This window comes from Anneissia japonica, unplaced genomic scaffold (genome assembly GCF_011630105.1).
Source record: "Anneissia japonica isolate Jap-2015-1 unplaced genomic scaffold, ASM1163010v1 scaffold1208_len1460985_cov181, whole genome shotgun sequence".
Taxonomy (NCBI): domain Eukaryota; kingdom Metazoa; phylum Echinodermata; class Crinoidea; order Comatulida; family Comatulidae; genus Anneissia; species Anneissia japonica.
This window is the reverse complement of record NW_022688484.1, coordinates 1,367,601-1,382,936: the sequence shown is the minus strand read 5'-3', so window position 1 is coordinate 1,382,936 and position 15,336 is coordinate 1,367,601. Positions and strand designations below refer to the sequence as shown.

Genomic DNA, 15,336 nt, shown 5'->3' with positions numbered 1-15,336 from the left:
GCAGATACAACTTAAAGTAAGAGATATGAGAAAATTAACACACTGCCAGTATTAATTGTGGTAAACGCACTACTGGATAAGCAAATGCTTTGCGTCAACTTTACTAAAGCTATTCATATGACTGCCTATAAGCGAATACAATAATACTTCTATCAAGGTGTTAGTACTAGGCCCTAGTCTGAATTTTCTATTTCAAGACATACAAAGCTTTTATTCTAGACTGTTCAATTAACTACTAAAGACTATATTGGTATGCATTTATTTACACAGAAAAAAAAAAAAAATAAATAATGTGGGATGCAATAATATAAGGGTGATTGATACCGCAAAACACATCAGTGCAATACATACAGTAATAGTAAAGCCACTGCTGCAACTACAGTAACGTATATAGCATTTCTCCCATTTCAATCTTCGTTAGTTCGGAAACTAATCTACTGAATCTCCCACAAGTTCATGTCTACATATTTTTGTTTTTACAGTTTATTATTATTATTATTATTATTATTATTATTATTATTATTATTATTATTATTATTATGTCTTCATCAATTGTCTAAATTGTATCAATGTGAAAATAAATTAGATGTTTTTAAGAAAATTCAGGAAAAAAAAAGGTCTCTGCGGCCATCCCGTGGTAAAACAACGCAACTGCTAAATTACAGTAATTTGTTTTTGTGCAGTTACGTTGTTTTGCCTTGGAACGGCCGCATGCAGTGACTTCCAAAATTAGCATGCTTTTGTTTTAAGAACTTTTAAACAGATAATAATGCAACAGTAGCTTAGCATTTCTCTGGTTTTAATCATTTTGATTAAAATCATAAATGAATCACACTTGAACTTGATTATAGATATATTTATTCATCTCATTATAAACCATTTGATATTCATTTCTAAAAAAAAAATATGGAACTTTTCATTTTTATTATTCATTTTTAGGAGAGTACAAAACATACTCTTCACTGTGACCACCCTCACTCCCACGAAAAGTGTATGACTATTAATTTAACATTTGGATATTTTGTTTTGTTAAAAAAACCATAATAAACTGTTACACCTCTTTCCTACATTAACTCAGAACTGTCTATAATCTTATCACCCTATTCTTACACATATACCCACATGCATGCCAGAAGAGAAAACCTGTTTGTTCTGCTTGAATTTATATCAACTCACCAAGAAACACTAAAAAGGATACAAAGGCAATAACATTTCTATTATATTTAGTAATGACTCCTACGTACGTTATTTGTGTGAAATGAGTTCAGAGAATCAACTGTAATACATTTTTAATCACTCTATTTTTCAGTCTAAATTTAATGACGAGGAAAAGAAACTCATCGTAGATAATGAATTTAGCATTTTCTACAATAAATATATTTAATAATGACTCTGAGTCCTATGTACATTTGTTGTGTGAATTGAGTTCAGAGAATCAACTGTAAATACATTTTTAATCACTCTACTTTTCAGTCTAAATTTAATGACGAGGAAAAGAAACTCATCGTAGATAATGAATTTAGCATTTTCTACAATAAATATATTTAATAATGACTCCTATGTACATTTGTTGCGTGAATTGAGTTCAGAGAATCAACTGTAAATACATTTTTAATCACTCTACTTTTCAGTCTAAATTTAATGACGAGGAAAAGAAGCTCGTCGTAGATAATGAATTTAGCATCTTTTACAATAAATATATTTAATGACTCCTATGTACGTTTGTTGCATGAATTGAGTTCACAGAATCAACTGTAAATACATTTTTGATCACTCTATGTTTCAGTCTAAATTTAATGACGAGGAACAGAAACTCGTCATAAATAATGAATTTAGCAATTAGGTAACATTAAGAAATTATGATAAATCACTTGTCTTTTGATAAAGATCAATTGTAACAAACTGTCTCTGAATATTTAAGCACTATGGACTAGAAAAGTAAATTGATAGTAAAGTATTGTGGTTTTGGTTCAATTAGAATTATATTACAGATTAAAACACCCACTAATTTCCAGGTCTCTATGACTAAATACAGTATTATTCTTAACAAAATGCAATTACCTTTTCCCAAAATAATTTGGAAATACAGTAACTACAAACTACCGTATTCTTGGGTAAATATGGAATATGTACTGTAACATACTATATAGCTATATGTACAGTACTCTAAATACATACTGTAGTAATGTAGGCCTAAATTTCAAGCAGATAATGTTGTTTGTATCTTTTCATATATCTGAAGTATAGTTGTCAGTATCAAAAGGATATAAATAGCATACAAATTACAAAAAACAGATAACTACTATTCATCTATTTTCTAAATCTATTATACCCTAATTATTAATATTTAAAGTTAGTATAAATTTGAAGGGGGAACCATAAAATCTATTTCTCCCAGAACGAAACACAAAACAAATAAGCTAATGATAAAGCACATCCCATCACGCTAACAGAACAGATTGCGGTTAATAGTATCTTAAATCCAAGGCATCCAATGAAATAAATTCTGATCCTAATAATTAATTCAATCATTCCGGATTACTGATACGGAAAAGAATTGGTCTTACTCACCACATAGAATATCAGCCGTTTTCACGCAAAATCAAGAATTTGTATTTAAAAAATAATAAAAAATAAACATAAAGATTTATTTATAATACAGGTGGAGTTAATTATATTCTGTCAATTATTAATTCCATAGCCAAAATTACTTATTAATTGTACACATTCTAAAATGTCTACCATGCAAATTTTTAGGGATAAAGGTCACACAAAGCCAAGGGAACCAAAACATTGGTCTGCAACAAAAACACAGACAAAAACAAGAGGGTTTGATGTTATCGCTGCTCTATAAACATAACTACATTATGATTAATCTACAAAAGCTATAGAAATGTTTTACCTGGTCTGTCTGGAAGAACTGTCAATTGATAGAAAAGAGTAATCATCCAGTGTCATATACAAATATGAAAAATTGCAGTATTTATGTATGATTATATCTTCTAAAATAATTATTCATGTGATGTAATGTTGGTATCATTAAAATTTAAAAATAAGCATATATCAAAATAAGTACATTAATCCACATTATGTACTATTTGAAGTTTGCTATAAAAATTTAATTGCCAGTGTTTACGCTGTCATTAGCCAAATAGCCAAATCCTAATAAAAGCTGATTTTTGTGTTCTAAATATGCTTACATTTCTATTTGGCTAATTTTTTGGTAAAGAATTAGCAAAATTGCTAAATATTTTTTTTATCAGCTTAAACCCTGAATTGTAATTGACTTACTCTAGCTTTCAGTCAAGCATGGTACATTAGAGCAAAATTTTGCTATTTAAATAATTAACAACTACACATACATACTACAATTTACTGCGTCATATACAGTATTTTGAAAATAAGTCATGGTTTTGGTTTGTTATGGAAAAAAAATAAACAAATAAAAACGCTTTGGTGGAGACCTGCTGGAGAAATTGCAGTACAACATACCGTAAATGGCATATTTGCATATTTCACACCATTCAATTGTGTGTACATTGTTTGTATGAAATTTTGTATGTCTGTTGCTGTTGTTTAATAAGAAGAGTCCCTTGAGAGTACTGTAGATTTAATTCTACTTTTGTGCAATCCCGTCACAGGATAGCAACTCAACTTATCTTTGTTTTTGAACAAAATTTGTTGTCCTTTTATATATTGGATTTTTTGCATTAATGTAAACTTTGTATTCCACACAATTCAGAAAACATTACTGCTAAGCAAGTCCAAATCATGAAAATAATAACCTTTCACGTGATACTATTGTGTTTATGTTGTTGTAATACTAATTGATTTTATTGAATTGTTATTTGAATTTACACACACCTCAACCAACACATTCAAAATAATCAAAATATGTTATGAGAAGCAACTGTGTACAGAAATCAGGTACAATTTTTTTTTTGGTTTCATTAAAATTGCTAATGTAGAAACAATATTCTAAATTGTCTGAAAATAGTACTGAAATTAAATGAAATAATATTCCTAAACAAAATTTTTGAATATCACCAAATTAAATAAAAAAGGGCAGAGACGTTACAGCAATGAATGGCGATGCTATAACAGTAAATTGCAAATGTTAATGTATGCTTTGGCTTGCAATTAAAAAAAATATGTTTTTTGACATAATTATTATATTATATAGTACTTGTTCTGGGCGATTGAGCATCATTTGATGTAGTACTTCCTCCCATAGGCCTCATAGACTGATGCCACCTAGTGGCAAGTGTTTCTGATCTAGCTACAGTACTATAAGGATATAATGACCTAAAGGTAAGCTGGTAATGTTCCCAAGTGAAAGCTTACAAAATATTTACGGATTTAACATCCGTTAATACCTTGGTATTGTAGGTTAGGTCATGCTAAAAATTTCCTAGGTTGCCTAGAGTGGCATTTTAACATCATGGTTGCTCGCCCTGTAATCAAATAGGCTTAGTTTTAGGCGAGACTTTTTTTTATACCTTGTTTCGTGAACTTAATTTTTTAAGGGTCACCAGATGAGGGCGGGAAAAAAAATAAAAATATGTTTTTTATTTAGCAAATAGTTTTGCCAGAAACATCCAGACAGAGGAGATAATAAAAATAAACTTTTATTGGTGAATATAAAGATTTTAGTAATGGAATGGTTAAATGCTTTAAATTTATATAATTTGGTTGAATTCATTACTTTTTAGAGATTTTTCTAGGCAGCGGTGGCAGTAATAAAAATAAAGAAAAATTTTTTCCTTAACAGGGCTGCAAAAAGGTGGTGGTCCTGGGTCCAGGACTTGAGTATTTTAGTGCCGGGCTAGCAATAAAATACATTAAAACTAGACTAATATTCAATAGATGATATACCCATACAGGGCTAGCAATTATTTTAGTAAAACTAGACCTTGGTCCAGCAAAAAAAATTAACTTTTTATAGCTCTGCTTAAATTTCCATTTTCACGTGGCAGAAGGCGCACTAATTGGCCAAAAATAAAAGGTTATTTTTAATTGAAACCATCATTATTGGCGGGCGGCGGGTTCGCAAAACAAGGTACTACAAAAAAAAGTATCGCTTAAGCCTAATTTTAGGGTTTGTTACCAAGCATCACTTACCGCATACTTTTTGGTTTGTAGAAAAAATTTAAAAAATTGAAACGTACTATTTATTTTCCAATCAAAACCACAGCAATATTATTTTTTCAACAAAAATCTAAACAATTTCTATACATTAACATATTCATTCATTACTGTCTTGCATTAAAACAAAGTTATTTTACATGTCAACGGTAATGGCACCAGAAGAAATTTTGTGGAAACTGCAAAAACCTAGCTTATTGCATACAGTGATGTTTGGATTAAACCATGACCTGCTGGCAAGTGGCATACCCAGGGGAATACTGTACTGAAATGGGGGAGATGGGAACTTGATGATAAAATGAGGGGAGCAAGCTGGACAAACAAGGTACCGTAGTATGAAGTCATATCTACTTTAGTATAACATTTCTGCTTAAAAAATTTCAAGTGGGGGTTGGGGCGACTGGGGATGCGAGCTTTTTTGGGGAGAATATGCGTTCATGCAAACTCCTTTGTCACTGTTGGCAATACCACTGTTTAAATGTACAGATAAAAGATGTTCTCTTTTCCTGTTATTAATTCTTCATTAGTGCACAAAAGCAATTATTGCAATAATTATTATTACGGTATTCATTAATATATTATTTTCTATATCGCGATGGTTTATATTGTGACTTTAATGCTCTCCATTTTTGTATCTATCCATTTATGTTTTCCTACGAAATGCACCAGTATACAATTTTTGTTATTATTGTTATCATTAACATAGTTCCAACCACCAAGAAAAATAATTCCACGAAATGAAAATAGACTGTGAGGAAATGAATGATCTCTTTGAGAAGTACTTACGGCCATGACCGATTTGTGATGACGTGAGCAACAGGATTACAGCAACAAATGTTCGCTGAGAAATCATCATGAAACAACCGATTATGTCAGCATTAAATCTGAAATAAAACATATCGAAATTGATGGGTTTTTTTCCCCTTAAATATAGTATTGCTGCTACTCAGAAAAGAAATTTATAATACATATAATAATTAGCTTTATTTTCACATAGGAAAACTTGTTTCAACAAAAGTTGTTCTTCTACAAGTCCGTGAAGGAGAAGGGAACAAAAGTTAACAAATTTAAATTAAAAAAATTTGAATGGTGGATTTCACGGGGAAGGGGCACATATTTTATTTTATTTTTTTAAAATTTAATTCTGGTATATAGTAAAATACAAAAAGCAAAACCAGTCTGAAATTATTGTAATACAAAAATTAAAGATTACAAACAACAAAAAATTAAAATACATTCAAAAACACCAAATTACAAACTCCATTATCATTATTAAATATTCAAAATAGTAAACATACAATTCATTAACCTATAAGTTAATTAGATTACAATATGAAGTTCTCGCCGCCGCGCCCACCTCAGCCCCACCATGGTTGGTGTAAATAAGTGGCAAATAATCAAGCTCTCCTTTCACCCCAATGCCAGATCGCCAGACTGAACTCATGGGTATACTCATTTTTTCCTTTTTCCTCTTTTTATCTGAAATTTTTCTCACTCATTTTTATTTTTTGGCTTGACTGACAGGGGAGTACGGGCCCTCATGGCCCCCGCTGGATCCACTCCTGATTATAAAAAAACTGTATACTGTACAACTTAAAGAAAACCAAAAATTACATTTATACAGCAATTATTCAATATGGAAAGGTCAACATTCTGTAATCCAGAGCCCCCAGCGACTCCACCACTGATATCTTGCAACCTGGACATTTTGAGACCTGAAATGCCTTGGTTACGAAATGTCCAGATTGCAAAGCACCTACAGTATGTTCAATTCTGCATACTCACTTGCTCATAAAAATAGCGTGCAAAATATATATTTTTTTTATTATGACATTTTGAGGCTTCAATCCCAAAACCAGCGTACTGTCACTAAAGGTTAAACTGAGTAATTATGAATGTGGCTGTGTTGTATACTTTAGTAGAGAAGCCATAATACAAGTTTTGCTCATAGCTTTGGCAAATAAGTTGATTTCCGTAAATGACCTATCATTTTAAAGCTTAATGTGAAATACTATACAGGTCTCCCTCCAATTAAAGACCACTTATGGGACCAGGATTTTGGTGGTCTTTAGCAGCTTTGGTCTCTAATTAGAATCCCTCCAAATCCAATCCAATCCCGGAAATCGAGACGGCTTCACACACTCCTAAAGGCAAGAATCTCCCGGAAAAGAACCTATCTGCAAAATTTTGCAATTTTCATGTAAGCAGACAGTAAGCACATGTACTCATACATTTTAAAACATTAAAGGTATTATTTCCTAATTTCACTAAAAAAGAGAGAAATCTAACGACCACATTTAGGGCCCAGGGTTCCCAAGTCTCCTTCAGAGACCCAGGATGGAGTAATAATAATAGCTGCAACATAAATAGTGGCCTAATTTGACCTACCTAGCCAGTAAGGTATAGGCCTATGTCTAGTACTTGTAGAATTGTTGAAAACGACAGACTTGAGAATTAATTTTTATGGGACTTTGTAAAATACTGCTCATGCCAGAGCAGAGGCGGATGGTTGACTTTAAGAGACCATGCACTGCTTGCCACCACACCGTATCACTACTATATTATCTTTTTTTTTTATTATATCCATTTTAGTTGTTGTTAAATGCATAGAGGCAGTTCTTGCAATATGCGCTATATAAATAACAATTTATTATTTATTATGTCAATAATTTAGGTCTCTTACATGATTTTACCATTGGACATATTCTTATTAAGTTTTTTAGTAATGATCAGAAATGTTGTGGTTCCACCAGCTTTATGTGGAGTCAAAATGCAGTTGAGATACGTTTCTTATCTTGTTAATCCGTAGAAGTAACATAGGAGAAATAATGTATTAAATGGTTTAGAATTGATGTACAAGTTACTGCATGCTGTTATTTATTTATATTTCAAAGGATTTCTCTGCAATCAAGACATTTTCTGTACTTGTTCTAAATAACTTTCCATTAAAATATTACTAACAACCCTGCTGACATATCGCTACTCAATTCAATTCAATTTAAGTTATACATTATTTGAATAATATAAAATGATAAATATAATTTATTAAAAAGTGATTATATAAAAAAAAAAACACACACACAAAACAACATCTTATGATGTGTATTGGCTAATATTTTTGTTTTAAACCCTATAATAAAATTTATTATAGAAAATCATAGCATTAACATCACTATTTACTTCATAGCGATCTTTAATTAGAGGGAAAATTTTCATTTGGGTTCACCATAACCATGGTCTTTGGTCTCTAAATAGAGGAAGTCCTTAATTGAAGGGTATAGCTAATGTTAAAGGAAAGGAATTCAAATGGAACCACAGGAAAGTGGTCCTTAATCTGAGGTGTTCTTTAATTGGAAGGTTCTTAATTAGAGGGAGACCTGTATTAAAAAGTCAATTTTCTTGTTTTGGTCACTAGTGCTAGATTTTGGCATGGCAAGCCCATTTATGGTATGAAAAAACCTTGCAACAAAAATATGATCACAAAAAAATTGAATGACCAGGAGAGCAATGGGATTTATGCCTGCTGTGAATATAAAATCCTACATTAACTGTGCGATACATCATCAATGGAGTGGAGTTGAATAAATTAGTGGATGCTTGCCTATTTTAATCCCAGGGTTCTGTGCTCAATTCCTATGACAGCAAGACTTTTTCTTAGAGGACTACAGTAAAAAAACTCCACTCCCTAAGCCTTATACAGGGACTTCGCTGATAAAAGCATCACATTATTTCATTTATTCAAAGTTGGCCCCTGAATATTAGCCGACCTTCTAAGATACATTGGAAGGGTCACATTCTATAAATATGGTTAAAAATAAAAAAGCCTCCCATACTGGGATTTACCGTATGTACCGGTATTTCATATATAGTCGTACAAGGTAGGAATAACATAAACTTTGCACAATTACGCAGTACATTAAATAAAAATACTGTAATACTTAGTAAAACAACATAATGTACATAGACATTTTTTTTTCTGTCTGTCTAATTCACGTTTTAAGTTGGATGTAGAACACACAGACACCCTGTTCATGACATTCTATATAACTTGACCTATTACATTATTATTGTAATATTGTTCATTACTCTACAGTGATATGCAACACTAAACAGGTTGTAAAAAAGCAATCTAATCCAATTCAAACCTAGCATTAAAAACCACATTCAAAATGTACACTTGTGTACTGTTGAACAAAACACTATGCAATTTTGTCTGCACCGACTTTATTACATCCAAATGTCGAGTTACATTAATAACACATGATTTATGATATGCATGCAATTTCAGAACTTTGATTAGACTTTCATAATCCAATATAGATAGAAAAACAAATGGCAATAAGTGGATGATCAAGACAAACTTGATGCTCATATTTTGTTTAGCTTGGATTTAAATATTCTAAAAACACTTCACTGTTACGAAAATATTACTTTGTCTCACTGAGGGTTGACATTAAACAATTTTTGGAAAATTGGTTTCCTAAGGATCTTAGGATGATCAGTTGCTGTGGATATAGCCACATACAGTAAATCTTAAAAGATATAAAAGAAAAATAAGCAACAAAGATGACAACAGGAGTGAGAAGAGAAAAGGATTTGGCTTAGATCTTTTCAGTGTGAAAAAAATCAAGAATATCCCAAGAAAGTCTGAAAAACTTAATTCTAGTTAACTCCTATTGGTGGTGAAATGCGCGGATACAATGGGAAAGAATCGCCTGCCCTTTGCATAAGAGTGTACACTGCGTTCCTCAATATGCACATGGGCAATATTGCATACATTCCATGCTGCTCTCTTGTATTACTATACAGTTCATACGGTATGATGATTCGCTGGATTCGGCTGGAGTCTATACAGGATTCAATGACAATGGGAAAGAATCGCCTGCCCTTTGCCTAAATATACTTGTTAACCATCGGCATCAAGCAAATCATCATACCGTATGTAATGTTAGTAATATAAGAGAGCAGTATAGTTTAGTTCTAGGTAAACTGGTGGTAGCCACAATGAGTGCACCAAACCATGGAGAACTTTATATAAACATTTATATAAACCAGATGGAGGGTAGAAATGACATGGTATTGTTGGTAATGTGTGCAATAATGCCCATGTGCATATTGAGGAACGCAGTGTACACTCTTAGCAAAGGGCAGGCGATTCTTTCCCATTGTTTCTTGACGATGTGACGCTAAACCAAGTATAATTTTTTTTGGGGCCTTAGGGAAATGCTAAAAAAATATGGGACTAAATAACAAGAAAAAAAAATAAGATTATGAAAAATCAAAATAGAATGGAAAACCACCTGTGACCTAACTGGCCAGTATTTTGGGAGGTCGCTGAAATGGTGCGATGCTGTGTGGTTTGTTTCTTTTTTTTTTTAAAAGGTATATATCATTTTCAAAATTTCATTAGAAATGTTATATTAATTCCAGATCTGCAGTGGTGGATCCAAGAATTTCAAATAGAGGGACCCAGTGAGAGACTTTCAGGAAGGGACTTTCATGAATGGAGGGGGCTAGACCACTTCAGGCTCACCATGGTTGGGCCGAGGTGAGAAAATTTATGATTATAGCACCTCTAGATCGCCGAAAATGGCACTTTCAGACTTAAATTTGAATATAATTTTCCTTTTTTTTTAATCTCTAAAAATTATTTTAGAAAATTTAAAGAGACAGGTTTTTTTTTCAGGAGATTCTTGCTCGCCTGAGGGAGTGCGTCCCGATTTCATTAATTGGAACCCTTTAGAATCGGACTCTTTGAGGCTAGAGGTTTGAAACCTTTGTGTGTGAATTTTGTTAGGTAGGTAGGACTATCTATGCTTGTCTTTCTCTATCCAAGAAGATACATGTGGTGTACAGTATGTAGAGAAATTCGAGCAGGAAAGTTAGATGAACGCCAAGGATAGCTGAGAAATAGGCATTTCTGTGAGTTCAGTGCTCTTGAATCTTTTTACTTGTTATATGACACAAATTTTCTTGAACATTGCTCCAAACTACTTTTTCTAAATTGTTTTCCCCAATTAGTAAAATCTTCACCTTAAAATTGATAGTATACCTTTGAGAATTTTCAAAGCTATATAATCGCGATTGATACGGGCCAAGTAAAAAAAAAAAGTAGTTTCTCGTCCTAATATTTTGAAAAAAGAAAAATGAGGGCACATTTTTCTATTTTTTAACTCCAAGATGGCAAATCCAAGATGGTCAATGGAAAATAGCTGCTACTTTCTCACTTTTACCAACTAGACACATTGAAGGCAAATAAAAGAAGCACTAGACATGATTCATACCATATATCCCTAACCATGAACAATTGAGCGAGGAATTTTACTGATGTGAGTTACCCTGATTATCGTACATTTTGTAAAATAAAGGAAATTAAAAAAAAAAAAAGGCAATGAAGATGAGAAACTAGTAAATTTTTTATTTGGCTTAAGATAGAAAATATGAAATAACATGTACTCCAATGGGGGATGCACGGCTAGAATGAAACAGACAATTGATATTGCTCCTGAAATTTCACCATGAAGCAAAACTTTGCAACTAATTGCAACGTTAATGGTGGCGATAAGTCGAGCAGAGTGTGCGGCATCCCACGCGTATCTTCAAACCAAAATTCCTACAACATTAAAGATGACACCGAGGCCTATTACTGTTTATCAAGAGACAGCTCATTCCCCGCCAACGAATCCTCTAGATTTTACAAGACAGTACGCAAGAGGAGAAATTTTTGTCTTTCAAGAGGAAAAGCAATTAAAATAAATGTCTCTGATAATTCAATGGATAGCTTTTAAAGGCTTTGGTCATTGATACCAGAAAAGCAAACATTTCCTTCATGACATTTACAACGCATGTAACAAATACAATCATGTTTATTACTTAATGTTTTATAATGAAACATGTTGCTTCTATCCTAACTTTAGCCAATCAATGATTGTGTTTTGATCATTTCCACTAAACCAGGGTATGTGTATAGCCACATATTATTATCACTATAAAACAACTTCTAAATTATCAATTAAAATAAAATTATAGCTTTTGTCCTAATAATATGCAAGAATTTTATGAAATTATTTATGGCTACTCACACTACCAGACAAACATGTGAGTGTTTGAAAAGTATCACGTTTCATAACCCCTGACATTCTTTGACCAAAATTTTTCGGTCGATTTAACTCCATTGTATTGCCTTGGAAGATAGCACAATACGGATTATAATGAAAGTGATAAAAGGGAGGCATTACTTGATCTAAATATGATTATTCTTGCTCTTTTGTATATTTGTACAGATCTACTAAAAAGGGCATCATGACAAGTGATTATAAAGTTCTTGTCATCTCCTTCATTTCTCAATGAAGGAATCTAGGAAGTTGAAATAAAGGAGGCCCAGGTAAGAAATGAATATCGCACCTCTAGATGACCGGAAATAGCACTCTGAGACTTAAATATGAATATAATTTTCTTTTTTTATTCATTTTTAAAACAATTTTGAAAAATAGTAGAAAGATGATAATTGTAAGATATGTGCGGTTGTTTTAAAATGCGTATCATATCTTCCACCTTTAATGGATGGGATTGCAAAGGATGCAAATTTGCCAAATGTTCCCTCACTTTCTGCAAATAAAATTATGAGAGTGTCTAAAACCCCTTCCAAGCCTACAAAAAAAATATGTGACCATGTTCATTTGTTGAATGCATCTACAGTATAAATAACTACGGTACTGTAGATATAAACATTATAGAACAAAATATGATACTGTAAAATAATTTTTAAAATGTGGATATTTCTTGATTTATATGATTACACCTGTAACTGGGAATGCATTTTAATCCTACTATTTAACCTCATAATGCTTCTCAACACTCACTCTTAATTCAGCTGTACTCTGAAGGGTTTTTGGAGATTGAAACCTAAGCTGTTTGTTGAAATACAAGGAGAGTGGATCTAATGGTGCTTCAACCAGAAAGGCTCCTGCTCTCTGCTTTGTATATGGATGGTGTTAAATCATCTGTCTCAGCAACTGTTGAAGAGTATTAAATATTACCTACAGCATTGATCTCTAGATTCTTCCTTTATACCTGCATCTCACACAATTTGTAAAAAATATCTCAGCAATTTCATTCAGCTAAAAAATCGCCATGATCTAATATGTTGTAAATAATTTCTGGTTCTAGTTGGATGCTACCCAAGAAGATCATAGGGGTTCACACAAGTTGGGTGGCGGTGGTGCTTATGAGTGGTATATGGTGCCAATTTTAATGTTTAAAATTAATAATAATGTATTATTAAATAATACATTAAATAATAATGTATTATTTAATGCAATAGCAGCATGGTTGGAAATCAACTAGAAGTATAATAATTTAATACAAGACAAAAAAAAATAATAATTAAAAATAAATATAAATAAATAAATAAAAAGTAAATAAATAAATAATTTAATTTGAAGTATAAAACAACTGATCTGGTTGCTTATTATTAAATTTCCATGCCATATCTTTCTTTTCTTTTTCGTATTATCTTGTCTTTTGCATCTTTGGAGTTTAAGATTTTATTTTTATTCTCCATGTCGAAGCATTTGAACACAATTTTCATGTGAACCAAGTTGTGGACACCAGCCAATAACTTATTTATTTATCTTTCTAACTCAAAAAGACAGGAAAAAGAACAAGTTAATTTGTAGGGTAGAAGAATGGACTCGAATAGGAAAATCATAAAATTTGTGTAAATTAAACGGAGACTGGCAAACATATGATTATTTACTTTTGGTATACCATGGAAAACTTATTAAAAAAACAATTTGCAAAGGCAGTGTAAAAAATGAAATGGAGGACATATAAGAAAAACATCAAACCAGATACATTAAAACCAAGCAATCTTTACAAACATGGTACATATATTAAATTTATTAAAGTTTAAGCATTTATTAAAGTTTGCTTTTGACCTTAGACTGTTTGAGAAACTAAAATTTGAATTACGTAATTTTAACGTGCCAACAAGTTACGACACTACTATGTATTCAAATACCTATTTAGAATGAATTAACTCCAATGTGCATAAGTTATAAGCAAAGGTATATAAACCTCAGAATATCTGAATTCAATTTTATTTTTTTGTTACACTGAAGATGTCTGGTTCTATTAAATGTATTTTTGTTGCTCTTAAATACGTCTTTATACTACTTTCTATTTGGAAGTTTGGCTGTATTGTACATGAGTTTACACAGATCAGTACGGTCACAAAGCAAGACCTTAGACTGTTTGAGAAACTTAGCAAGAAGGTGAAAAAAGCAGACGCAGACATAAATTTTCTCAAATAATGTATAATTTTCGGCGTTTTCACTAAATTTATTATATTAAAGTTTAATTAATACCTTTTAGAACTCCTACCTGTTATGATTTCGATCATACACTTTAACACGTACACGTGGACTAAATGATTCCCATTAATTAGCATCGCAAAAAGAAATTAAATCTAATGAAATGCTAAATTTCTGAATAAATAGAAAGATATTAAATTAAATGGTTTTCAATATTGTGTGGGCATGATTCATTTCATAAGTACAAGTCATAAATTTCAGTATAGATGTAATTACCTTTCAGCCTTTGTACATCGTTGACTGTCACAATAGTGAAATTATTAAACTTTGTCCTAGTTTTTAAATTAAACATTCATTATTATCTCACTGATCTAACTAAATATTCCACTAAAGCTTATTGAAAACCTCTAAAGACTTATGTCGTAGATGAACATTTTTTTAGCTGGATTGCGGTTAAAGGTTCTGGCATGTCATTGTCCAGAGTCCTGATATTTAAAGACAACAGGAAAAAAATAAAAAGTTCTAAATTTTACTATACCTCATAAATATTCATCAGGTAATAAACATTTCATTGGTAAATGCAGTACACAGTGCGGTAGTTTCAACTACTTCTCGGTGCATGCATATTTACGCAGACGAAGGAAGAAGTACTACCCAAAATTGACTATGGCACCTTGGGGTACGAGAACGGCACGGACACTGTGTATACAGCTCACAGATGGAAATGGCTAATGTAGACAGCTGCTTTATATTTATATATAAGGTATATTAAAACTTGGTTATATTCACCGTTGTGTTGTCTGCACAGCATGGTTTCTGGATGAACTGCATCCTAAAATTCAGACAATGAGATGTCGGTTGCGTAGATGGAATTATT

The 15,336-nt window shown here is 31.8% G+C and overlaps 1 protein-coding gene across 1 annotated transcript in view; it reads right to left on the bottom strand.

Moving 5' to 3' along the window:
- The window catches only part of LOC117122248 (neuronal cell adhesion molecule-like), a gene marked incomplete in the record, with an annotated part of 47,131 nt that extends 32,114 nt beyond the window's left edge, over positions 1-15,017 (bottom strand). Inside the window, 2 exon segments of the mRNA XM_033267784.1 lie at positions 5,932-6,029; positions 14,998-15,017. Of these exon segments, the coding sequence (XP_033123675.1) occupies positions 5,932-6,029; positions 14,998-15,002 (103 nt within the window).
- Between the last annotated feature and the right edge of the window lie 319 nt (positions 15,018-15,336).